This window comes from Balaenoptera physalus (genome assembly GCF_965194825.1).
Source record: "Balaenoptera physalus genome assembly, chromosome: 1".
NCBI classification, from domain to species: Eukaryota; Metazoa; Chordata; class Mammalia; order Artiodactyla; family Balaenopteridae; genus Balaenoptera; species Balaenoptera physalus.
Window position 1 is genome coordinate 108,100,537 of NC_138882.1, and position 26,035 is coordinate 108,126,571.

The following is a 26,035-nucleotide window of genomic DNA, read 5'->3' on the forward strand; positions in this document are numbered from 1 at the left end:
GCGGTTACAATACAAGCTGAAGGAAGGTTTTTGTCTTTGTTTTTGCTTTCTCCTACTTACCCCTCAGATCTTACTTCAACGTAAATTTCTCCAGGTGAGTGCCCTTCCTTTGTTTCCTTAACATACTCCGTCTCTCCCATTACTTGCACTGAAAAGATGATCGTTGGCGCCTATGTACTTACACAGCAGTGCCTTACCCAACTTTGTCCCTGAAACTAAATTTGGGCAGCCCTCCTCCCCATTTGTCTCTCCTCCCCCTCCGCAGGGCTTTCCCACCCCACCCCCAGGGTTATCTCAGCCCCGCCCCGCTCCCTGATTGGCTGTTGGGTGGGAGGCTCGTTCCTTCGCTCTCCATTGGCCGCTCAGGCCTCAGGGGAAGGCTCGTTTCCCGGCTCCCAATAGGTCCCCCGCGCAGGCAACTCCTCCAACCTCAGAGCAATGGTCATTTCCGGAGTAAGATGGCTGCAGTGCGTGTGCTGAGGACCTGGAGCCGGACTGCCGGCCGTCTGGTAAGCAGGTTGGGCAGATCTGAGGTCGGGAAGGAGTGATTTGTTCGGAGTCACCCGGGAGAGGTGTGTTACTTTGTCCTCCGAGTGCTTCGCGTACAGGGCTCGCGTGATGGAGAGGTGGAGGGAGGTATGCAAAACGAAGGGCAGCGAAGGTGGTGCCCAACCTGTCTGGAGACCCACTCTCTCTCCTTACCTGGGCGCACTTATGTCGTGACTTGGTCGCCCTCCCGCTTCATCTGCACCCGAAGCCCAGCTAGCCTTTCGTTCAGCAGCCTTTTATTGAGCACCATCCGGGTACCGGGCATTGTGGTAGGCACTGGGGAAACAGATATACTGTATTCATTAAACATTTATTGAGCACCCCTTAATTTCAGACACTGATATTACGACCCCTGCCCTCGAGGAATTTACAGTCTAGAGAAAGAGACTGGGCAAGGAAAGCGTTAACACCATAGGTCCTTGCCTCCGAGCAGCTGAGAGGCTCGAGCTTTGTTCTTTGGGTTTACACCTATCTCCTACATTTGCACCAGTATCTTTCCAACCTTTTAAATCACCAGAGCTAAGACCCACCGCCATCTCTCCTTCATTTCTCCCCTTTCACACAGTCTTCTAGCACCAAACAATTAACATCCCAATAATCATAGTGTTTCATCCTATTTGCATAGCGTTTTTCTTCCTGGGTCCCCTCTTCTGAATTTTCCTATAGTGTTGGGCCCCTGATCTTACAAAAGCTTCCAAGAGCCTGCTATGTACCAGGTACTGTGCTAGGAATTGGGGGTGCAAATATGAATAAGACAGACACTGATTTCTGCCCCCTCAGAGTTTAATTACAGCCTTGTGGTATGGCACGGGGGAGAAAGGCAGAGATAGACATTAAACAAGCAATTACAGCACAGCATGAGAAGATGAAACAAGTGCCTAGAGCTACAGGGACACATAGGAGGGATCTTGGGGGGTCAGAGAGTTCCCAGAGGATACTGTATAATTTGAGATTTGTGAGAGCTAAGTAGGAGGTAACCAAGAGAAGAAAGCTCTTCTCAGCAGCACCTTACTGGATATTGGCCTCCCTTCTTTTGAAAGCTCTCCATGCTTGGCTTCTGTGACACCGGCTTCCTGGTATTCTTTTTCCTACATCTTTGAACACTTCATCCCAACCTCCTCCTCTTTCCTTCCCTAACTTTTAAATATTGGTGTTTTTAAGGGTTCTGACTTTGCCCCTCTGTGTGCTTCTTGCACTTCCAGGGTTACCTCATCCACTTCTTCAAATTTAGTTGCCATTTATATGCTGATGATTCCTGAAGTTCCCCAGTCTTCCAGCCAGCTTTACTGCAGACCCATATATCTCACTGTCCTGGAAATCTCCAAATTGCATGTATTTTAGGTGTTTTTCAGCTGTAAGTGATAAACCCAACCAATAAGTAGGAAATTAAGTATCTGTGCATACAAAGCATCTGAAAGTTCGATGGCAGCTGGGATTGATTAAGTGCCTCATCATTATCAGGGTTGTCATTTTAGCAATTCATGTGGCCTTTCCCTCAGGGTCACAAGAGGGCTGCTGCAACTTTGTATTCAGGGCAGTAAGGAGGAAGTGGTGGTACCATGCAGACTCACTGGCTAGAACTGTGTTACGTGGCCACTGCTAGCACAAGGGAGCTTGGAAGGACTAGCCTTTAGCCACCTCACAGTGACTGTTATAATGCCTCCGAGGAACATCAGACTCTAGGCTCTGGAACTAAACCCTCAAACCTGTTTCTCTTGATTCTAGCCTGTAAATCTCAAAAATCTAGTCATTTTTCTCCAAACTGTCTCCAGCTGCAGATATCCTGGACCTTCCTAAGTTGGACTTTTCTGCCTCTAATCTTGTGCCTCTCTAACCCGTTCTCCATAGTGTAGCCAGAGTGATCTTATAAAGTAGGACACAAATTTGAGAATGTCATTTCCTTGCTTAAAACTGCTCTCAGCAAAATGTTCAGAATTCAAATGACTATGAAGCAATATATGATCTGCATCTTTCCAACCTCTCCAGCTTCATTCCTTGCTAAAACCTACCTACCCAGTCCCCACTCTGACACTTCACCCTTAGCTCACACTAAACTACACTAGAAGTATATTGAACAATTTCAGTTAATTGAACACAGGCTGTTTTCTCTCTCTTGACTTCAGACCTTTGCACGTCTATTTCCTCTGCTTTAAAGACTCTTGCCTTACTCCCCTATAGACTTCTCTGCAACACATCTCACCCCCTGGGTGACTTCTACTCATCCTTAGGTCTTACTTCACTTTCTCCAGGTAGGTTCCCTCCTTTGTGTTTTCTTAACACTATCTCCCCAATTATAATACTGTTGTAATCACCTGTTTACTTGCTTTTATCTTTCACAGTATGGACTATACATTCCATAAGGGAAGGAATCATGTCAATTTTGTTCTCTAATCCTAAATGCCTGGCACATAGTAGGTACTCAATAAACATTTGTTGAATGACTCAGTAAAAGAAAGTCTATTTTTTTCCATATGTTATAAAAAATCATAAACAACAAGAGGTCTTATCACCTATAGTAAATTATTAAGAAAGACTTATTATGTTGTGTTTATACTTCCCTATGGCATCATGCATTTGACTCTTGATTAACTTACCCTATTATCTTGAATTTTTCTATTTTGTCTGTCTTCCTGCAGTAAAGTGTAAGCAATTTGAATTCAGAGACTGTATTCTGTATCTTATTTAGCTTTGAATTCTCGAGCACAGAACAATCCTATCTTTAGGTATGCTCAACAACTGCCTGCTGAATTATTACTAATTTATTTCCTTATTATGTGAATCTGCTAAACCGTCTTTTCATTACTTTGTATTTTTTTTATGTTGTTTGTAGAAGACAATGTCTCTCATACTTGAAAAATTATTTTTTTCTCCTCCCTTCCATTTTCTAAAAATAAATTTATTTATCTATTTATTTTTGGCTGCGTGGGGTCTTCATTGCTGTGAGTGGGCCTTCTCTAGTTGTGGCGAGCGGGGGCTACTCTTTAGTTGCGGTGCGCAGGCTTCTCATTGCGGTGGCTTCTCTTCTTGCGGAGCATGGGCTCTAGGCACGCGGGCTTAGTAGTTGTGGCTCACAGGCTCTATAGCACAGGCTCAGTAGTTGTGGCACACGGGCTTAGTTTCTCTGCAGCATGTGGGATCTTCCCGGACCAGGGCTCGAACCCGTGTGGATTCTTAACCACTGCGCCACCAGGGAAGCCCTTCCCTTCCATTTTTATCCTTCTGTTTTCCTTTTTATACCTTTAGTAGGCAGCTTCACTAATGTGTTTTAGCTTTCTCTTAATAGCCACTCAATCGCTGTTTATCACATAATGCCTATTGCACTTATGTTGCTTTCTTTATCTACTCTAAGTCTTCTCAGCCAGGAGCCTGTCATTCCATGCCTCAAATACAATAATTGTTTCTTAACTTTGTCCTTTCTCTCCAAGCTTTACCTGTTATAATCTAACAAACACACAAACACACACACACCTAGATTAATTTCTTTTTTTATGCTTTCATTTTATTTATTTTTTTATACAACAGGTTCTTATTAGTCATCCATTTTATACACATCAGTGTATACATGTCAATTCCAATCGCCCAATTCATCACACCCCCACCTCCACCCCCCGCCGCTGCTTTCCTCCCTTGGTGTCCATACGTTTGTTCTCTACATCTGTGTCTCAAATTCTGCCCTGCAAACCGGTTCATCTGTACCATTTTTCTAGATTCCACATGTATGCGTTAATATACGATATTTGTTTTTCTCTTTCTGACTGACTTCACTCTGTATGACAGTCTCTAGATCCATCCACGTCTCAACAAATGACCCAATTTCATTCCTTTTTATGGCTGAGTAATATTCCATTGTATATATGTACCACATCTTCTTTATTCATTCATCTGTCGATGGGCATTTAGGTTGCTTCCATGACCTGGCTATTGTAAATAGTGCTGCAATGAACATTGGGGTGCATGTGTCTTTTTGAATTATGGTTTTCTCTGGGTATATACCCTGTAGTGGGATTGCTGGATCATATGGTAATTCTATTTTTAGTTTTTTAAGGAACCTCCGTACAGTTCTCCATAGTGGCTGTATCAATTTACATTCCCACCAAGAGTGCAAGAGGGTTCCCTTTTCTCCACACCCTCTCCAGCATTTGTTGTTTGTGGATTTTCTAATGATGCCCATTCTAACTGGTGTGAGGTGATACCTCATTGTAGTTTTGATTTGCATTTCTCTAATAATTAGTGATGTTGAGCAGCTTTTCATGTGCTTCTAGGCCATCTGTATGTATGTCTTCTTTGGAGAAATGTCTATTTAGGTCTTCTGCCCATTTTTGGATTGGGTTGTTTATTTTTTTAATATTGAGCTGCATGAGCTGTTTATATATTTTGGAGATTAATCCTTTGTCCGTTGATTCATTTGCAAATATTTTCTCCCATTCTGAAGGTTGTCTTTTTGTCTTGTTTATGGTTTCCTTTGCTGTGCAAAAGCTTTTAAGTTTCATTAGGTCCCATTTGTTTATTTTTGTTTTTATTTCCAGTACTCTAGGAGGTGGATCAAAAAAGATCTTGCTGTGATTTATGTCAAAGAGTGTTCTTCCTATGTTTTCCTCTAAGAGTTTTATAGTGTCTGGTCTTACATTTAGGTCTCTAATCCATTTTGAGTTTATTTTTGTGTATGGTGTTAGGGAGTGTTCTAATTTCATTCTTTTACATGTAGCTGTCCAGTTTTCCCAGCACCACTTATTGAAGAGACTGTCTTTTCTCCATTCTATATCCTTGCCTCCCTTGTCATAGATTAGTTGACCATAGGTGCGTGGGTTTATCTGGGCTTTCTATCTTGTTCCATTGATCTATGTTTCTGTTTTTGTGCTAGTAGCATATTGTCTTGATTACTGTAGCTTTGTAGTATAGTCTGAAGCCAGGGAGTCTGATTCCTCCAGCTCCATTTTTTTCCTTCAAGACTGCTTTGTCTATTCGGGGTCTTTTGTGTTTCCATACAAATTTTCAGATTTTTTGTTCTAGTTCTGTAAAACATGCCATTGATAATTTGATAGGGACTGCATTGAATCTGTAGATTGCTTTGGGTAGTATAGTCATTTTCCCAATATTGATTCTTCCAATCCAAGAACATGGTATATCTCTCCATCTGTTGGTATCATCTTTAATTTCTTGCATCAGTGTCTTACAGTTTTCTGCATACAGTTCTTTTGTCTCCCTGACAGGTTTATTCCTAGGTATTTTATTCTTTTTGTTGCAATGGTAAATGGGAGTGTTTCCATAATTTCTCTTTCAGATTTTTCATCATTAGTGTATAGGAATGCAAGAGATTTCTGTGCATTGATTTTGTATCCTGCAACTTTACCAAATTCATTGATTAGCTCTAGTAGTTTTCTGGTGGCATCTTTAGGATTCTCTATGTATAGTATCATGTCATCTGCAAACAGTGACAGTTTTACTTCTTCTTTTCCAATTTGTATTCCTTTTATTTCTTTTTCTTCCCTGATTGCCATGGCTAGGACTTCCAAAACTATGTTGAATAATAGTGGTGAGAGTGGACATCCTTGTCTTGTTCCTGATCTTAGAGGAAATGTTTTCAGTTTTTCACCATTGAGAATGATGTTGGCTGTGGGTTTGTTGTATATGGCCTTTATTATTTTGAGGTAGGTTCCCTCTATGACCACTTTCTGGAGAGTTTTTATCATAAATGGGTGTTGAATTTTGTCAAAAGCTTTTCCTGCATCTATTGAGATGATCATATGGTTTTAATCTTCAATTTGTTAATATGGTGTATCACAATGATTGATTTGCATATATTGAAGAATCCTTGCATCCCTGGGATAAATCCCACTTGATCATGGTGTATGATCCTTTTAATGTGTCATTGGATTCTGTTTGCTAGTATTTTGTTGAGGATTTTTGCATCTATATTCATCAGTGATATTGGTCTGTAATTTTCTTTTTTTGTAGTATCTTTGTCTGGTTTTGGTATCAGGGTAATGGTGACCTCATAGAATGAGTTTGAGAGTGTTCCTTCCTCTGCAATATTTTGGAAGAGTTTGAGAAGGATCAGTGTTAGCTCTTCTCTAAATGTTTGATAGAATTCACCTGTGAAGCCATCTGGTCCTGGACTTTCATTTGTTAGACGATTAATCCTTTTTCTTCAATAATCCATAATGTATGAGTTCAGACTCCTTAATCTGACATTTACAGTCATCAGCAGTTTGGTACTTGAGCTCCTTCCACTGCTCCCTTTGATAAATTTGATCAAGGCAAATCATACAACTCAACATTTAAAAATGGGCAGAATTGAATAGACATATTTTCAAAGAAGAAATGCAGATGGCCAACAGGCACATGAAAAGATGCTCAACACCACTAATCATCAGGCAAATGCAAACTAAAACCACGGTGAGGTATCACCTCAAACCTGTCAAAATGGCTATCATCAAAAAGAACACAAATAACAAATGTTGGCGAGGATGTAGAGAAAAGGGAACCCTTGTACACTGTTGGTGGAAATGTAAATTGGAGCCACTGTGGAAAACAATATGGAGGTTTCTCAAAAAAACTAAAAATAGAACTACCATATGACCCAGCAGTGCCGCTCCTGGGTACATATCCAAAAAACCAAAACACTAATTTGAAAAGATATATGCACCATAATGTTCATAGCAGCATTATTTACAATTACCAAGATATGGAAGCAACCTAAGTGCCCATCAACAGATGAATGGATCAAGAAGATGTGATATACACACATATACATATGTACGTATATACATATATATATGTAATGGAATACTATTCAGTGATAAAAAAGAATGAAATTTTGCCATTTGCAGCAACATGGATGGACTTGAAAAGCATTGTGCTAAGTGAAATAAGTCAGAGAAAGAAAAGTACTGTATGTAATCACTTATGTGTGGAATCTAAAAAATACAACAAACTAGTGAATAGAACAAAAAAGCAGCAGACTCACAGATATAGGGAACAACCTAGTGGTTTCCAGTAGGAGGGAGGGCAATATAGGGGTGACGGTGTGGGAGATACAAACTTATGGGTGTAAGATAGGCTCAAGGATGTATTGTACAACATGGGGACTATAGCCAAAATTTTGTAAGAAACGTAAATGGACTGTAACCTTTAAAAATTGTATAATTTTTTTTTTTAAAAGTGTGATGTAGTTAATCAGGTATTAATAACATTGAAATGTTAACTTTCAAATTAAAATATGTACCTTTCACGCACTTAGTTTTTGATATATCAAATGAAGTACATTCAGTCCTACTTATTTGCGTAACATTGTATTTTATTATATTAGGATTTTATGTAAAATATCAATAGTTAAATCTAAAGAGTCATCTATAAATTATGATAAGAAAACCTTTGGGGACAATACTATGTGTGTTTTTCAGTGTCTTTAGATGCCAAAGGAGTCACTTTTTTTTAAGAATAAAGAAGTGATTATTTATTTATAAATTTATTTATTTATTTATTTATTTTTGGCTGCGTTGGGTTTTTGTTGCTGCACGCGGGCTTTCGTGGCGAGTGGGGGCTACTCTTCATTGCGGTGCGTGGGCTTCTCATTGCAGTGGCTTCTCTTGTTGTGGAGCACAGGCTCTAGGCATGTGGGCTTCAGTAGTTGTGGCACATGGGCTCAGTAGTTGTGGCTTGCAGGCTCTAGAGCGTGGGCTTCAGTAGTTGTGGTGCACAGGCTTAGTTGCTCCGCTGCATGTGGGATCTTCCCGGACCCGTGTGCCCTGCATTGGCGGGTGGATTCTTAACCACTGCGCCACCAGGGAAGCCTGCTAGCAGTCACTTTTGAATTCTTTAGTTGTTTTATTTCAGGAAGCCTTTAATGACTCAAATACACCTACAAGCTGTTGTGTTTATATAGAAAACATTGTTAAAACTTTTTTACTTTCATAGGGAATTTTAGGCAAGGATCGTAAGCATGTGGACAAATCAGGATATAATTTTACTAAACAAGGGAATTCCCTGGCGGTCCAGTGGTTAGGACTCCCTGCTTCCACTGCAGGGGGCACAGGTTCAATCCCTGGTTGGGGAACTAAGATACCGCATGCCTCGTGGCATGGCCAAAATAAATAAACAAAAGAACAAGAAAATATTCTGGGTGCTAGGGTTTGAATTCCTTTGGTTTCTTGACCAGAAACTTCTCACTGATGCCAAGTGTTCTGATTTCAGCCTAGAAATTTCATATTGTTTATATTGTGATAATGATTGTTCTACTTTTAGAATAGACTTGAAATTCAATATATACTTAGAGATACGCCATTAAGATCATTTATAAAAGCTTTTACTGTTTTGTTTTCCCATCTCTAGATTTGTGTCCGCTACTTTCAAACATGTGGTAATATTCATGTTTTGAAGCCAAACTATGTGTCTTTCTTTGGTTATCCTTCATTCAAGTATAGTCACCCACATCAGCTGCTGAAAACAACTGCTGGTAAGTGTAATGTCAGAATAGCCTGTACAACATAATGTTTTGTATTTATTCAGTAACTGAAGACTCATCAAAGTAAAAAAGTTGACCTTTTATTTCTAGCCTGGCCCTCCTTGCTCTCCCCACATCTATCCAATTCTCATTTTCTTTTCTTTTCTTTTTTTTTGCTCCCACTCCCCTTTCACATACTTTCCCTTAATACTTGTGTCTTCATAATGCTGGGACTGGATTCTCTCGGGCCCTCTGTTCTTTATCATATGACTTACCTGAGTGCAACAGTCAGCATTGATATGACTTAGATTAAATTGTTGACTTAGTAGATTGTGTCCTCGTACTGACTGTATTACTGTTTTTTGGATGAGGCACTTAATCTGTCATGTTAAGATAGTGTGATGAGGTGCTTGTATAAATAGAAAGTTCTCTGGCTTTTACCACTTAATTACCTTTCCCCCAACTTTTTCTACCTTGCAAAGAACTTGAGACTTAAGTATTAGATTTGGCAAAGGCACTAAAACTTTTTTTTCCTGATGTTCTTTTTAGAACCCTGGTAAAGAACTCTAGACTTTCGTTACAACGTTAAGCTTTTGACAGATACTTGGTGCCTTAGTCTGTGCTAGTGATGAAAAATAACGGAATTCCAGGCGGATCCAACCCCTGAGATCAATTAGTCCTTCCATGCCTGTAGATGTCTTCTGCTGCATCACCCTAAGATATGTAAACCTTATCTTCACCATTTAAAAAAAAAAAAATTCTATTTTCAAAAGTTGATCTTTTCTCTTTACTTCTCAGAGAAAATAGAGGCCATTCAAGCAGAAACTCCAACTTCCTACCCTAGTCTCTAAACACTTAAGGAGCTTTGGGTTACTAGCTGTGTAACCTTACGCAAGTCACTTAATTTCTCTCTGTTTCATCATTTGGAAAATGGGAGTAACATCGTATCCAACTTTGTATTCTTGTGAGAGCAAATCCATTCAACACAGATAACTGACTGATCACCAACTCCCTGCCAAGGCACTGCTCTACATACTTGGGATACATCCTCTTCCTATTCTGCCCTAACTCAGTAAACAGTTAAGCTAGAAACCTGAAGCCATCCCGATACTTATCTCACATCAAGTTGATTACCAGATACAGTAATATTACCTCTTATATGTTTCTTAAATCTGTCTTCACCTTTTCAGACAGCTTTGAAAATATGTAAATATATGAAGTTCTATGCTTCAGTTTCTTACCTACAATAGCCTCCTAACTGCTTTCTCTGCCACCCCTCCCCCAGTCCTTTCCATCACACTCCTGCCAGAGACATTTTTCTCTAAAATTATAGATATAAAATTATAGGTCTGAAATTGTAGATGGGACTCCTATCAGCTAATTGCTGAATAATAACCTTCCCCACAACTTAGTGTCTTAAAGGAACAATGATTTATTGTTCCTCAGGATTCTGGGGGTGGGTTGGTCGGGTGGCTCCTCTGCTGGTTTCACCTGGGCTCACTAATGCGACTGGATTCAGCTACAAGGTCATCTGCTGGTTTCACCTGGGCTCACTAATGTGACTGGATTCAGCTACAAGGTCATCTGCTGGTTTCACCTGGGCTCACTAATGTGACTGGATTCAGCTACAAGGTCATCTGCTGGTTTCACCTGGGCTCACTAATGTGACTGGATTCAGCTACAAGGTCATCTGCTGGTTTCACCTGGGCTCACTAATGTGACTGGATTCAGCTACAAGGTCATCTGCTGGTTTCACCTGGGCTCACTAATGTGACTGGATTCAGCTACACAGTCATTTGCTGGTTTCACCTGGGCTCACTAATGCAACTGGATTCAGCTACACAGTCATCTGGGTTGGAAGGTCCAAGATGGTCTTACTCATATGTCTGACAGTTGGTGCTGGTTTTTAGCTGGGGCATCTCATTTCTCCTCCACGTGGTGTGTCTCATCCTCCAGTAGACTAGAACAGAGGATCTCAAGGCACATTCCAAGAGGGAGAAAGTGGAGGCTGCGAGGTCCTGTGAGGCTTGCACTCCAGAACCTACACAACTTTACTTCTGCTGCATTCTATTGGTCAAAACGAGTCATAGGCCAGCATAGATTTAACTAGTGGTAGGATAAACTCTACCTCTAATGGGAACAGCTGCAAAGAATTAATGACCATAATTATTTACCACTGGTTCCTAATCACCTCTAGGATATGTTCCAAACACCTCACCTCATCATGGCACAAAGCCTTAAATCTGGGCTGATTTCTTGCCACGTAGCCTATCCTCAGCTGTACGGAAGTGTTTGTCATTCCCTAACCATGCTGTATACTATCGTATTCCCATGCCCTTTCACATGCTGTTCCTCGCATAATATTGCTTCGTATAGAGGTGCCATGGTGTACTTACTTGCCATTTTTTGATTACTTCAGTTGGTTTCCAATTCTTTACTATAACTCTATGATAACTATTCCTGAGCAGAAATCTTCGTGTACCTCTCTATTTCTTCAAGGAAGAAAATCTTAAAAGTAAAATTACCTATGGAGTCAAAGAAACAGACTTTTTTTTTTTTAAGGTTTTTGATTCTTAATGCCAAACTATTTTTCAGAAAGGTTCCAGTTTGTACTATGAGCAGCAGGCTATGAGAGGGCCCAACTTACTAGAGAGGAAACAAGAGGTGCTTAGGACCTCCGTATCAAAACTGTATTTCTTAACTACTAATCTCCTCATATTTATTAAAGAAAAATTTCCTACCTTAATCAGCTTGTTGTATATTTTATAAGCAATTTTGATTAATAGTAGTTTAAAGATAGAGGAGCGCTCTTCAGTCACTTCAGAGCCATTTGTTAGTTTGGAAAAGTGAGAGGATCCATACGTACTTTCTGTCTTGGGAATAATTACCATAAATTATCATTGGCATCTAAGTTATAAAGAGGGTGTAGAAATTTGAAAAGGAGTAAAAAAATGCTAAGAGAAAATAGAAGACTAAAATTTAAGAAGTTGGTAGAACATCATTTGGGCGAATAAGGATTTTCCAAGTCTTCTAGGTATGGATCTGCCTGATCTTTACACACTGGGAATGAGAAGAGTTGTATGAAGTCAAAAGAGATTTAAAAGCAGGCCATTGATGTTTATTATAGTTTCATAACATGAAACAAGGAGATCCAGCTGAACCTCCCTTTGTCTAATATCTTGTCCTATTATCTGTTCATCACTATTATTGCAAAATCTCATTTGTTGGAAGGGCCTCCTATACCCTTATAAAAGAACATTATTTTGGAAATTGGAAAATGTCAGTTCTGTGGCAATATCAATAGGTCTGTGTCACTGAATAATTTATATAAATCTTGGGTGGTTATGAATGATGGTTATGCTTTTAAACATTATAAAATGCTTTTTAAATCTATAAAAATGGAAAAATTTCTGCCTCTGCTTGAGAATATTTTCTAATTTTAGATGTCAAAGCATCTGTCTATTAGCAATACATTACATATTTAATGAGATCATTTCTCATTTGTCTTTGAAGCTCTACAGGGACAGATTGTTCAGTTCAAACTCTCAGACATTGGTGAAGGGATTAGAGAAGTAACTGTTAAAGAATGGTAAGTTATTCTGAAAAATTTTTTAAGTAAATATAAAAATAATTTGAGTAAAAATAAGTAGAAATCTATTTAAATTGAGACATCTCTTTCTGTAACATATAATGATTTTTTTAAAGCAATAAGGTAAATCTAGTTTGTGTTGCCAATATGCTGGTGGCACAATTCATCCTACAGTATGGCATTTTATTCAATGTAATTTATTAAGGATTATTTTTTCCTCATTTAAAAATTTTTTTCACTACCCACCCCTCACTTCAGCTAAAAAAGAGAAATTTGCCACTAAAAAATATTAAGTTGGTATGACCATGTGTTTTGAAAAGCATTTACTGTATGAACTTAGAGCTTTTTTCCAAACTATTTTGAAATAATCATGTAGTCTAAGGTCTCTTTACCAAAAATGACTTCAGTAAGAATGCAAGGGGCTTCCCTAGTGGCGCAGTGGTTGAGAATCTGCCTGCCAATGCAGGGGACGCAGGTTCGAGCCCTGGTCTGGGAAGATCCGACATGCCGCGGAGCAACTGGGCCCGTGAGCCACAACTACTGAGCCTGCGCATCTGGAGCCTGTGCTCCGCAACAAGAGAGGCCGCGACAGTGAGAGGCCCGCGCACCGCGATGAAGAGTGGCCCCTGCTTGCCACAACTAGAGAAAGCCCTCGCACAGAAACGAAGACCCAACACAGCCATAAATAAATAAAAATAAATTAATTAAAAAAAAAAGTCTTAAAACAAACAAACAAAAAAAAAGAATGCAAGTACATTTGACTCACCATTACCTGAGAGTTTGCCTATATTTTTAGAAAAGGTTACAATATTAAACCAAAAGGCATGAATCAAAAAATAATTTTCGAAAGGTTAAAAAGATGTTAAAAAAAAAGGCTTGAAACAAAACTTAAAAAGCTCTTTACTTAGTCATCCTTCTATCCCTTTCTGGAAAAAAAGGAAACACCTCTGGGTACTGAAATAATTTTCAAAGATTTCTAGAAGTAACAGTTAAGGTGAGTCAATAGATTCTCTCCCACAATTGTATACTGTTAAAGATCCTTTCAAAAATCTGATTCAGCCACCTGAACATTCTTTCCCTGCTGTTCTCATTATAATTGCTTTGTAGGTTAGAAGAGAACTATAATAACATAAATGTACTTTATGATTTTGTAGCTGTTGCATTGTGGGATCAAGGAAAGAGCAATGACCTCAGGTCAGAAGAACCTGAATCTGAAACTTATTAGCCATCTTAGAAACAAAGACTAAGAACTCAAACTAAAATTCATGAAATTAAAAAGGATGTATATTGAGGATATCAATTTTTAAAATTTAATTCTAGAAATAATAGGCATCATTAAAATTTGATAAAGCCTAAGACAATAAAAGGAAATAACACTTTTAAAATACATTTTTCATATTTGAGGCAGAAAACCTGACAAATTAATTAAATCTTGGGGTTATAGGTCTATGAATTTTTAATTATTTTGAAATTTTTTATATTTCTTGAATAGGCATCAAAGAGCCTCTGGAAGTCACTGTAGTCTCTTCTGAAACATTCTTTGGTATACTATCTGGGACCAAATGCTGGGCTCGATGGATACTGATCTAATTCAGTGTAACATTTATATTGTTAAGATGATCTGTATTATTCCTCATGTAAAAGTGTCTTACATCTTTTTCTTTTAGGTATGTAAAAGAAGGAGATACAGTGTCTCAGTTTGATAGCATCTGTGAAGTTCAAAGTGATAAAGCTTCTGTTACTATCACTAGTCGTTACGATGGAGTCATTAAAAAACTATATTATAATCTAGACGATATTGCCTATGTGGGAAAGCCATTAGTAGACATAGAAACGGAAGCTTTAAAAGGTACTGTATATATATGTTCATCTATTTTGCCAAATTGATCACTGCTGTCCTTTTGTCACTGGGTACCAATTGAAAGTGGAGTTTACTTTTAACAACTTACAGGATTTGATTTGGGGGGTTTAGAAGCTGAAATCAGGAAAATAGGAAAGGTACTCTGTGATGCATGATTATCTTTTGACCAGTTACCATGTTAAAAACATGTACAGTAATACTTCATTTATCTGGAGGCCTACCTTCTGGAAACCTTGGTGTTCACAGAAGCAACAAGCTCTCTTGGGAATTAAAGGTTCAAGCTTTAAACACTGGTCACTAATAAAACTTGGAATATGCAAAGATTAAATCTCACATAATGGGATTGCTCTGTTTGCTGCTGATACGAAAACCGAAACACACTCTTATTGGTGATGGTTATGAAAGCCAAATTTCTTAAAGAGAAGTAGAAGACAAAAGGAGGAAAATCAGAATGAGAAGCAAAGAAACTAGCATTCAGAAGCAGCCGCAACCATAGGACTTATAAGCAGTAGATGTCCTGACAAAAGGGAATTCGTTATGAGAACGTTACTGGAAAATTAAAACAGTGCGCTGTCCCTATGGTAGCACATAGCTGGCTCTCTACATCAGAAGTTCCCTTTGGCATTGTTGTGATACACCAAGGTTATGTCATCTAGGAAGCTTTGATGTGGGGGCAGGGGGAGCAGAGTCTGTGATGCAACCCTAAGCCCACAATCTATCTGGAAGTGCTGAGATAAAGATATTTCAGTAGTGTAATTTGGAAGTCTAGAAGGAGTCTGAATTAGAGTGGCTGGCTGACTCTTAGTCCTGCAGTCTGTACAATAATATAATACTAATATCATAGTCACACTTTATCGTTTATACAATGTTTCACACTTAATATTTTATTTATTCTTATTTGTGAGGTATTCCAGTTTAATGGATGAAGAATCATTGGGTAATTTGCCCAGTGGCAGTGACAAAGCCAAATTTAGAAATCGGATGTCCTGAGTCTTTGTCGAGAATATTTTCAGCTATAACATGTTGCCTCCAAAAGCTGGAAGGTAACTTATTAAAACCTTCCTATTATTTATTTAATTTCTATTATTATAAAAACAGGATGTGTGCATTGTAGAAAGTTACAAAATGCAGAAAAACAAAAATAAGAAAATGAAAACACATTCCTACAACTCATTAATCACCACTCTTAACACATTAGTGTATGTCATTCCAGACATTTTTCTAGGCACATGTACATATGCATTTTGGGTTTTTTTTTCCCCATCTTTATTGAAGTATAATTGCTTTACAATGTTGTGTTGGTCTCTGCTGTACAACAAAGTGAATCGGCTATATGTATACATACATCCCCATATCCCCTCCCTCTTAAGCCTTCCCTCCCACCCTCCCTATCCCATCCCTCTAGGTCGTCACAAAGCATCAAGTTGATCTCCCTGTGCTATGCGGCTGCTTCCCACTAGCCATCCATTTTACATTTGGTAGTGTATATATGTCATGCCACTCTCTCACTTCGTCCCAGCTTCCCCTTCTCCCCCTGTGTCCTCAAGTCCGTTTTCTATGTCAGTGTCTTTATTCCTGCCCTGCCACTAGGTTCATCAGTACCACTATTTTAGATTCCATATATATGCGTTAGCAATACGGTATTTGTTTTTCTCTTTATGACTTAACTTCACTCTGTATGACAGACTCTAGGTCCATCCACCTCACTACAAATTACTCAATTTCATTCCTTTTAATGGCTGAGTAATATTCCACTGTATATATGTGCCACATCTTTATCCATTCACTTAGGTTGCTTCCATGTCCTGGCTATTGTAAATAGTGCTGCAATGAACATTGCGGTACATGACTCTTTTTGAATTATGGTTTTCTCAGGGTATATACCCAGTAGTGGGATTGCTGGTTCATATGGTAGTTCTAGTTTTAGTTTTTTAAGGAACCTCCATACTGTTCTCCATAGTGGCTGTATCAATTTACATTCCCACCGACAGTGCAGGAGGGTTCTCTTTTCTCCACATCCTCTCCAGCATTTATTGTTTGTAGATTTTTTGGTGATGGCCATTCTGACCGGTGTGAGGTGATACCTCATTGTGGTTTTGATTTGCATTTCTCTAATGATTAGTGATGTTGAGCATCTTTTCATGTGTTTGTTGGACATCTGTATATCTTCTTTGGAGAAATGTCTATTTAGGTCTTCTGCCCATTTTTGGATTGGGATGTTTGTTTTTTTGCTATTGAGCTGCATGAGCTGCTTGGATATTTTGGAGATTAATCCTTTGTCAGTTGCTTCTTTTGCAAATATTTTCTCCCATTCTGAGGGTTGTCTTTTGGTCTTGTTTATGGTTTCCTTTGCTGTGCAAAAGCTTTTAAGTTTAATTGGTCCCATTTGTTTATTTTTGTTTTTATTTCCATTACTCTAGGAGGTGGGTCAAAAAGGATCTTGCTGTGATTTATGTCATAGAGTGTTCTGCCTATGTTTTCCTCTATGAGTTTTATAGTGTCTGGCCTTACATTTATTTATTTTATTTTATTTTATTTTTAACATATTTATTGGAGTATAATTGCTTTACAGGGGTGTATTACTTTCTGCTTTATAACAAAGTGAATCAGCTATACATATACATATATCCCCATATCTCCTCCCTCTTGCGTCTCCCTCCCACCCTCCCTATTCTACCCTTTAGGTCTTTAATCCATTTTGAGTTTATTTTTGGGTATGAAGTTAGGGAGCATTCTAGTTTCATTCTTTTACATGTAGCTGTCCAGTTTTTCCAGCACTACTTATTGAAGAAGCTGTCTTTTTTCCATTGTATATTCTTGTCTCCTTTGTCAAAGATAAGGTGACCTTATGTGCATGGGTTTATCTCTGGGCTTTCTATCCTGTTCTCTTGATCTGTATTTCTCTTTTTGTGCCAGTACCATACTGTCTTGATTACTGTAGCTCTGTAGTATAGTCTGAAGTCAGGGAGCCTGATTCCTCCAACTCCATTTTTCTTTCTCAAGATTGCTTTGGCTATTGCAGTCTTTTGTATTTCCATACAAATTAAAATTTCTTGTTCTAGTTCTGTAAAAAATGCCATTGGTAATTTAATAGAGATTGCATTGAACCTGTAGATTGCTTTAGGTAGTATAGTCATTTTCACAACATTGATTCTTCCAATCCAGGAGCATGGTATATCACTCCATCTGTTTATGTCATCTTTGATTTCTTTCATCAGTGTTTTATAGTTTTCTGATTACAGGTCTTTTGCCTCCTGAGGTAGGTTTATTCCTAGGTATTTTATTCTTTTTGTTGCAATGGTAAATAGGATTGTTTCCTTAATTTCTCTTTCTGAACTTTCGTTGTTAGTTCATAGGAATGCAAGAGATTTCTGTGCGTTAATTTTGTATCCTGCAACCTTACCAAACTCATTGATTAGTTCTAGTAGTTTTCTGGTGGCATCTTTAGGATTTTCTATTTATAACATCATGTCATCAGCAACAGTGACAGTTTTACTTCTTCTTTTCCAATTTGTATTCCTTTTATTTCTTTTTCTTCTCTGATTGCCAAAGCTAAGACTTCCAATACTATGTTGATTCATAGTGGTGAGAGTGGACATTCTTGTCTTGTTTCTTATCTTAGAGGAAATGCTTTCAGTTTTTCACCATTGAGAATGATGTTGGCTGTGGGTTTGTCATATGTGGCCTTTATTATCCTGAGGTAGTTTCCCTCTATGCCCACTTTCTGGAGAGTTTTTATCACAAACGGGTGTTGAATTTTGTCAAAAGCTTTTTCTGCATCTATTGAGATGATCATATGGTTTTTATTTTTCAATTTGTTAATATGGTGTATCACATTGATTGATTTGCATACATTGAAGAACCCTTGCATCCCTGGGATAAATCCCACTTGATCATGGTGTATGATCCTTTTAATGTGCTGTTGGATTCTGTTTGCTGGTATTTTGTTGTGGATTTTTGCATTTATGTTCATCAGCAATATTGGTCTGTAATTTTTGTGTGTGTGATATTTGCCTGGTTTTGGTATCGGGGTGATGGTAGCCTCGTAGAATGAGTTTGGGAGTGTTCCTCCCTCCACAGTTTTTTGGAACAGTTTGAGAAGGATAGGAATTAACTATTCTCTAAATGTTTGATAGCATTTGCCTGTGAAGCCATCTGGTCCTGGACTTTTGTTTGTTGGAAGATTTTAATTACAGTTTCAATTTCATTACCTGTGATTGGTCTGTTTACATTTTCTAATTCTTCCTGGTTCAGTCTTGGAAAGTTGTACCTTTCCAAGAATTTGTCCATTACTTCAGGTAGTCCATTTTATTGGCATATAGTTGCTTGTGGTAGTCTCTTATGATCCTTTGTATTTCTGCAGTGTCAGCTGTAATCTCTCCTTTTTTGTTTCTCATTTTATTGATTTGAGTCCTCTCCCTTTTTTCTTGATGAGTCTGCCTAAAAGTTTATCAGTTTTGTATATCTTCTCAAAGAACCAACTTTTAGTTTTATTGATCTTTGCTATTGTTTTCTTCATTTCTCTTTCATTTATTTCTGCTCTGATCTTTATGATTTCTTTCCTTCTACTAATTTTGGGTTTTCTTTGTTCTTTTTTTTCTAGTTGCTTACACCTTAGGTGTAAGGTTAGATTGTTTATTTGAGATTTTTCTTGTTTCTTGAGGTGAACTTGAATTGCTATAAACTTCCCTCTTAGAACTGCTTTTGCTGCATCCCATAGGCTTTGGATCATCGTGTTTTTGTTGTCAGTTGTTTCTAGGTGTTTTTTAATTTCTTCTTTGATTTCTTCAGTGATCTCTAGGTTATTTAGTAGCACACTCTTTAGCCTCCATGTATTTGTGTTTTTTACAGTTTTTTTCTTGTAATTGATTTCTAATCTCATAGCATTGTGGTTTGATATGATTTCAGTTTTCTTGAATTTTCCAAGGCTTGATTTATGACCCAACATGAGATGTATTCTGAAGAACATTCCATGTGTACTTGAGAAGAAAGTGTATTCTTCCGGTTATGGGTGGAATGGCCTAAAAATATCAATTAAGTCTATCTGGTCTGTTGTGTCATTTAAAGCCTGTGTTTCCTCATTTATTTTCTGTCTGGATGATCTGTCTGTTGGTGTAAGTGGGGTGTTGAAGTCCCCCACGGTTACTGTGTTACTGTCGATTTCCCCTTTTATGGCTGTTAGAATTTGCCTTATGTATTGAGGTGTTCCTATGTTGGGTGCATATATATTTATAATTGTTATGTTTTCTTCTTGGATTGATCCCTTGATCATTATGTAGTGTCCTTCCTATCTCTTGTAACAGTCTTTATTTTAAACTCTATTTTATCTGATATGGGTATTGCTACTCCAGCTTTCTTGTTATTTCCATTTGCATGGAATATCTTTTTCCATCCCCTCACTTTCAGTCTGTATGTGTCCCTAGGTCTGAAGTGGATTTCTTGTAGACAACATATATAAGGGTCTTGTTTTTGTATCCATTCAGCCAGTCTGTGTCTTGGTTGGAGCATTTAATCCATTTACATTCAAGGTGATTATCGATATGTATGTTCCTATTACCATTTTCTTAATTGATTTGGGTTTGTTTTTTTGGTCTTTTTCTTCTCTTGTGTTTCTCACTTAGAGAAGTTCCTTTAGCATTTGTTGTAAAGCTGGTTTGGTGGTGCTGAATTCTCATAGCTTTTGTTTGTCTGTAAAGCTTTTGATTTCTCTGTTGAATCTGAATGAGATCCTTGCTGGTAGAGTAATCTTGGTTGTAGGTTTTTCCTTTTCATCACTTTAAGTATATCCTGCCCCTCCCTTCTGACCTGTAGAGTTTCTGCTGAGAAATCAGCTATAACCTTATGGGGATTCCCTTGTATGTTATTTTTCTGCTTTTTCCTTGCTGTTTTTAATATTTTTTCTTTGAATTTAATTTTTGTTTGCATTTTGGTATTTTTTTAACCAGACTTGTATTTGGTATATTCTAATGTGTTTGCTTAGTTAATGACTCTACATGTTTTCATGACAATACATTTTCATTTTATCTGGTAGTCACACCATATTTAAATTTAAATTTCCCCAATTGCCACCAAAATGTCCTTGGAATTTCAACTGGTTTGTTCAAGCTAGGGTCTAGTACAGGACTACAAATTGCACCTGGTCTCTTTTAATCTGGCATCTACTTCCCCACATGACACTGACTTGCTGAAGAGATGGTGCCATTTTTTTTGCAGAATGTCACATCTTTTGGACTTGTTGCTTCTTCATGGTGGTGTTTGACTTGTTACTCTCTTCTTTATATTTCCTGTAAACTAGAAGTAAGTTTTAAAGGCTAGGTTCCAGTTAAATATTTTGGCTAGAATCTACATCATGGAAATATTATGTACTTCATATTTCTCCATATCAGGACACAAATAACGTCTGGATGACCTGGTGTAGTGATGCTAAGTTTAAACATGGAATTAGGATAACCATACCCTTGCCCTTCCATTGTACAGTTATGTTTTTCCCTTTGCAACCTGAGAGATATCGATGTTGTAATGTTTTGGTACTATATAAGTAGTTTATAATATCATCTGAGAATCCTTGCCTAAATCAGCAATTGTTTTAGTGGTTGTAGAATGATGATTTTTGGATTCCTTTAACATTATTAGGTGGCATTATTCTGTAAAGTGGAGCTATCCCTTCCTTCATCAATTGGGGCTATTTGTTACTATGAAATACAGTTCCTACTGGAAAGACATTCCAGTCTTTCTTTACCAATTATTAAAATAAGGAGTTACTTTAATAGGCCCTTCAAATGGTGATATTAATTTTTCCAACATTCTCTTTTTTTATATTTCATTTGACCTGATGTTTTTATAATAATTCTTTTTAATGCTCAAATCATTAAGAGTGGTGACCATTTCAAGGTGGCTTCTGTGTGTTCTTTTAACGTGACACTGTTACTTTTCAAAACCTTCCTTGCTTTTGGCACAAGAAGATGATCTGGGACTCACGTTATATTGATACTTTTCCTGCCCCAGACCTGGAATTATCCATTCCTTGAGGGCCTCTTGTTCCTTTTAATGTGGAATAAATAAGAGACCATAATCTGGGTACTAGGGGTGCTTCCTATTATCTTGACTCCAAGTTTCTATTGAAAGGCATGATTTAGGAATATTAAAAACAAAAAAGAATTTACCTTTAAAAATTACCTGAAATAAACACAGAATTATTTTGATAGATCAACAAGATAATAGATATAGATTTTTCTTTCATCAGTTAAGACCTAGAAAGGAAAGAATTATACTCTTGGCATAAACTGAGACAACCAAAGATGCTGAACATTATTGTGGATGTCAGTAAATTAGAATACCCAGTCAAGTGCTGTAGACCAGATTAGATACCTATCTAGGCCATCCACAAAAGCAAATTATAGTCATCCTGTGGTATTTGCAAAGGATTGGTTCTAGGACAGACACACACACACACACACACACACACAAATGGACACCAAAATCTGCAGTTGCTCAAGTCCTTTGTATAAAATGGTGTAGTATTTGCATATAACCTACATACATTTTTTTTTTCTATATATCTTCGATCAGCAGTTGGTTGAATCCATGAATACAGAACGTGTGGATTCCCAGGTTCTGACTGTATATGAACAAGTGAACAATTGGGATTTGTGGGGGGTTTTATTGTTTCCTTTTATTTCTTAGAATTTTACTTTTTAGAGTTTCTTTTGGTATCTCCAATGAAATCCAACTTAATAAGTCTTGATATAGCAAATTATAAAATCACAGAAGTTTTTCAGGAGGGGGTATATTTTTTCTAGATAATTTTTTACAAAAATTAATTTCCTGTACAACATGGATGAATCTTGAAAAATTATGCTGAGTCAGAGAAGCCAGACATAAAAGAGAACATGCTGTATGATTCTATGTACATAAAGTTTTAGAAATGCAAACTAATATATTTTGACAACAAACCCATTAGTGGTTGCCTGCTGATAGGGTAGAAAGGAGGCAGAATGTTAGGAGAGAGGAATTACCAAGGAGTATAAGGAAACTTTGGGGGGTGATATGTCCATTATCTTGATTTTGGTGATAGTTATGGGTATATACATATTTCAAGACTTATGAAATTTTATATTTTATGTATGTGCAGTTTATTATATGTCTGTAAAAACTTAATGGGATTGGATAGGTTATGTTCAGAGTAAAAATTATCTGATAATTTTCCTCATAGAGAACTGATCATTGTTAGCTATTCTATTTCATTTGCAATTCAAAGTGTATTCTGAATAATTGCCTTGCATGTTAGTTTTATTTTGTGTGTGTACCGTTTTGCTTTTATATTTATGTTTTCTTGTAATTTTTATTGTTTTTTACTATAAGAATAACTATGAAGCATAAACCTATATATCAAATAAGCAAGCCTATAGAATAGTAGGTTCAATTTACTAAGAAATTTATATGTGCCTCTTTTTAAATTCTGGAAACAGGAAAAGTTTCTAAGTATTTTGTGTACCTTGACTTAAACAAGAATTTGTAGTAATACTGAATTTGTCTATATTGTTCCTTGTTTTAGTGCCAAGAAAGCCAATTATACTATAAATAGAAAGTTACCTAAAGAAAAGTCTTTTAGAAGTATAAGACACATTATGTCCATTTTACAGGTGGGAAATAATTATAGCATAGAACCATCAAGAGTGTAAGGGATCAAGAGTAGACGTCTTAATAGCAGTAATGGAAGTTAAATCCTGTCTTTTAGTGCTTATTTAAATAATATTCTATGGTACTCTCTTTGTAACATGGTGTTGCAGCCTGCTTTTCAAGACTGGAGTGTCATGATAATTCTGATGAGGGAAAATGTGTTTGTGACCTCCAACTCCTATCTCTGAGTGCTCTGACTGTAGGTAGACTCTACTTGAAAAGAGCTTACTAGACTCATTTATGCTGTTTAAAAAAAAAAAATTACACATTGAAATTTAGTTAATTAATATTATCAAGATTATGTCAAAGCTGATCCATGTCTCAGTATGTTGTCTGCTGTGAACTCAGTTTTAAGAATATTGCCATGAGTTCTCTTTACAGCTAACCTGGCTTTCTCTAACCTCTATTTTAAAAAGTAGGATGACTCCTCACTTTTCTAGACAAGTAAAGCTTTTTGAACCCAAACTTTTCTAAACCATTTATTTAATGGGAATCAGTAGTTTTATTTTTTTTTTAAACCTACATATTTTACACCTTCTTAAAGTGAGGATATTGGGTATAACCTAAAATCTTTTTTAATTATGCAAAGGCATGTTAATGAACATTCATTATTCTGGGAAAAACACAATTCTGCCTCTGATTTTTGTTTTTTCAGCCTACCTCTTAGCCTTGTCATTGTGCCAGGCCATCACTCTCCTTCCTAACTTTCTGGCAACACAGATAACCAAGTTGTTAAGAAATATGTGCTAAGAAGAGAAAATAGGATGTGATTGAGAGTCTAAATGACTTTTCTCTGGAGCAAGTGTATGGTTTTAATGCTGAGGCTGCGTGGCACGGTTTTAGGTGTTCTGCACCTGCAGCTATGTACAACATTAAGTTGCCAGAATGCTTGACCACCAGACAAGTGGAGAGTTACTATACCTAATTAGCTCTAATTGAGGAGTCTTGCCACCATGGGGAAGTATTAAGGGAAGAGAGGAAGGGACATAAGATGTAGCAGAATACTTTTATATTATTCTGCTGTTATATTGCATTTACCCTTTAACATGAACTCCTATCATCTATTGAATGCTTTCTCTGTGCTAATGCTATGTATATGTTACCTCTTTAAATCATATAGATTATTATCCACATTTGACACATGCAACGTTGAGACCCACAGAGGTTTAATAAGTTGCCCATGGCCACACAGCTAGTAATTGGTAGAGCTATGATTTGACCCCAGCTCTGTTTAATTCTAAAACACATGTTCCTGACCGCTTTGTTACACTGAAAATTGTATTCAGAGACGGGGTGTCAGCTCCATTCTTCATCTAGAACACTGGGGCTAAATTTCTAACAATGTACATATGCATACATTCTGCTGTAACAACACAAGTTAGGCATCCTATAGAGTTTATAGTATTAAATGTTTGCCAGGATAATACAGTGTTTTAGAGTTAAACAAAAGCTCTTTGCCATAAAACCATTTGAACAACATAGCATGTCATTTAATTAAATTACACTCAGTAACATAAATTGCATAGTACAATGCCTGGGCATGATAAGTGCTCAGTAAATGGTAACTAAAACCTTATTTTGTATAGCTAATTGTAGACTGAATTGATTGAATTAGCTGTTTCAGTAATTTGAAGTGAGAAAGAAAATGCTATGCAATCTCATTGGTTTAGTTGTCAATAATTCTCAATTTATGATCATTTGAGCAGAAACTAAACTAAGGTTTAGATTTGTGCTATGAAGAAAGGTCTTCCTAAGAAGTTTTGCAGGGAGGAAAAGTTTAAAGCTTCTTACAAAAACAACTCTTTCAAAAACCTTTGAGTGCTTTGGTATTTCAAAAAGTATTTCCCATTGCAATCTCACAGTTTTAATGTTTTTACTAATTCAAATTACTCTTTTATTTAATCTGAAATAAAATAGTTTTATTATAAATTTGCTTCACATGATGAATTCCAGCAACACTAAATTGACAGTCTTCATGACAAACACTTATTTACCAGAGTTCTTTTGTTCTTTCTTAAAATTTAATTAAGGTTTTAAAAACTGTATCTAAATCCACTACTGAAGGAATAAAATCCCACATATTAGAGTATAGTGTAAGAACAGTGAAAATCACATCAGCTGGGGAGAGTCATGAAATTTTAGCTTAGTCTTAACTCCATCCCCCTTAGAGTCTGTTTCTACATTGGTAAAATCAAGAAATGTGCCCTGCATTCTTGCAGCATTATTGTGAACATCAAAGGAGAAAATAAGTTTATAAAGTATACTTTACATAAGTATAATCATATAAAAAAACTTAGAAAATTACTTCAAGTGCTATTTAACAAGGTAGTATTTTATTTTTATTTATTTATTTTTTAAACAAGTTTCAAAATATTTTTTAAGACAACCTCATACCTGGAATACAAAACTAAGTTGAAAATTACTAAGACTTCATTTTTGCATAAAAGAAAAATTGCCTTTATCACACTGGAATTCTTAATTTTCTCAGAATCAAAATTAGTTATTTTAAAAGGCAAGGAATAAAGTACATTGAATGAATGGAATTATAAGCAAAACCAGTATGATCAAGATCATTTTCCCCAAAGCCTCATTTGAAAAGAATTTGACATTTTAATGTGAAAAGTCACGGAAGTCCTTTACGTTTAACTAAGCTCCTCAAAATATTGTGCCAAATACTTAACATTTATTTTAAAACACTTTAAGTTGTACTTTTACCATATACATGTCCAAAAACAATCCTGAAAAGAATATTTTTTCTAACTCACAATAAAAAACTTCCTGCTTTTCAAAGTCTGATCGGTTACAATCATCAAATACTAGGCTCCTGTTTATAAGCTCATGATATGAAAACAATTATGTCCAATAGCTTCAGGGGAAAGTACAAACTAGAATTTACTACTAATAATTTCTTCAT

At 36.9% G+C, this 26,035-nt stretch overlaps 2 protein-coding genes across 5 annotated transcripts in view; one reads left to right on the forward strand and one right to left on the reverse strand.

The window, feature by feature from the left end:
- The window catches only part of RTCA (RNA 3'-terminal phosphate cyclase), a 29,178-nt gene extending 28,978 nt beyond the window's left edge, over positions 1–200 (reverse strand). Inside the window, exon 1 of one of the 2 annotated variants that reach the window (XM_082452722.1) lies at positions 61–200. The gene's annotated coding sequence lies outside the window, so the exon portion shown is untranslated. The remainder of the gene's footprint in view (positions 1–60) is intronic. The other variant, XM_082452721.1, reaches the window with a different exon arrangement.
- A 202-nt stretch (positions 201–402) lies between these two features.
- DBT (dihydrolipoamide branched chain transacylase E2) overlaps positions 403–26,035 on the forward strand; it is a 44,774-nt gene continuing 19,141 nt past the window's right edge. Inside the window, exons 1-4 of one of the 3 annotated variants that reach the window (XM_082452439.1) lie at positions 403–509; positions 8,881–9,004; positions 12,506–12,581; positions 14,249–14,430. In XM_082452439.1, coding sequence (XP_082308565.1) covers positions 459–509; positions 8,881–9,004; positions 12,506–12,581; positions 14,249–14,430 — 433 coding nt within the window. In that variant the 5' untranslated portion in view covers positions 403–458. Of the gene's footprint in view, positions 510–8,880; positions 9,005–12,505; positions 12,582–14,248; positions 14,431–15,347; positions 15,486–26,035 lie in introns of those variants that run through there. The other 2 variants (XM_082452440.1, XM_082452441.1) reach the window with 2 other exon arrangements.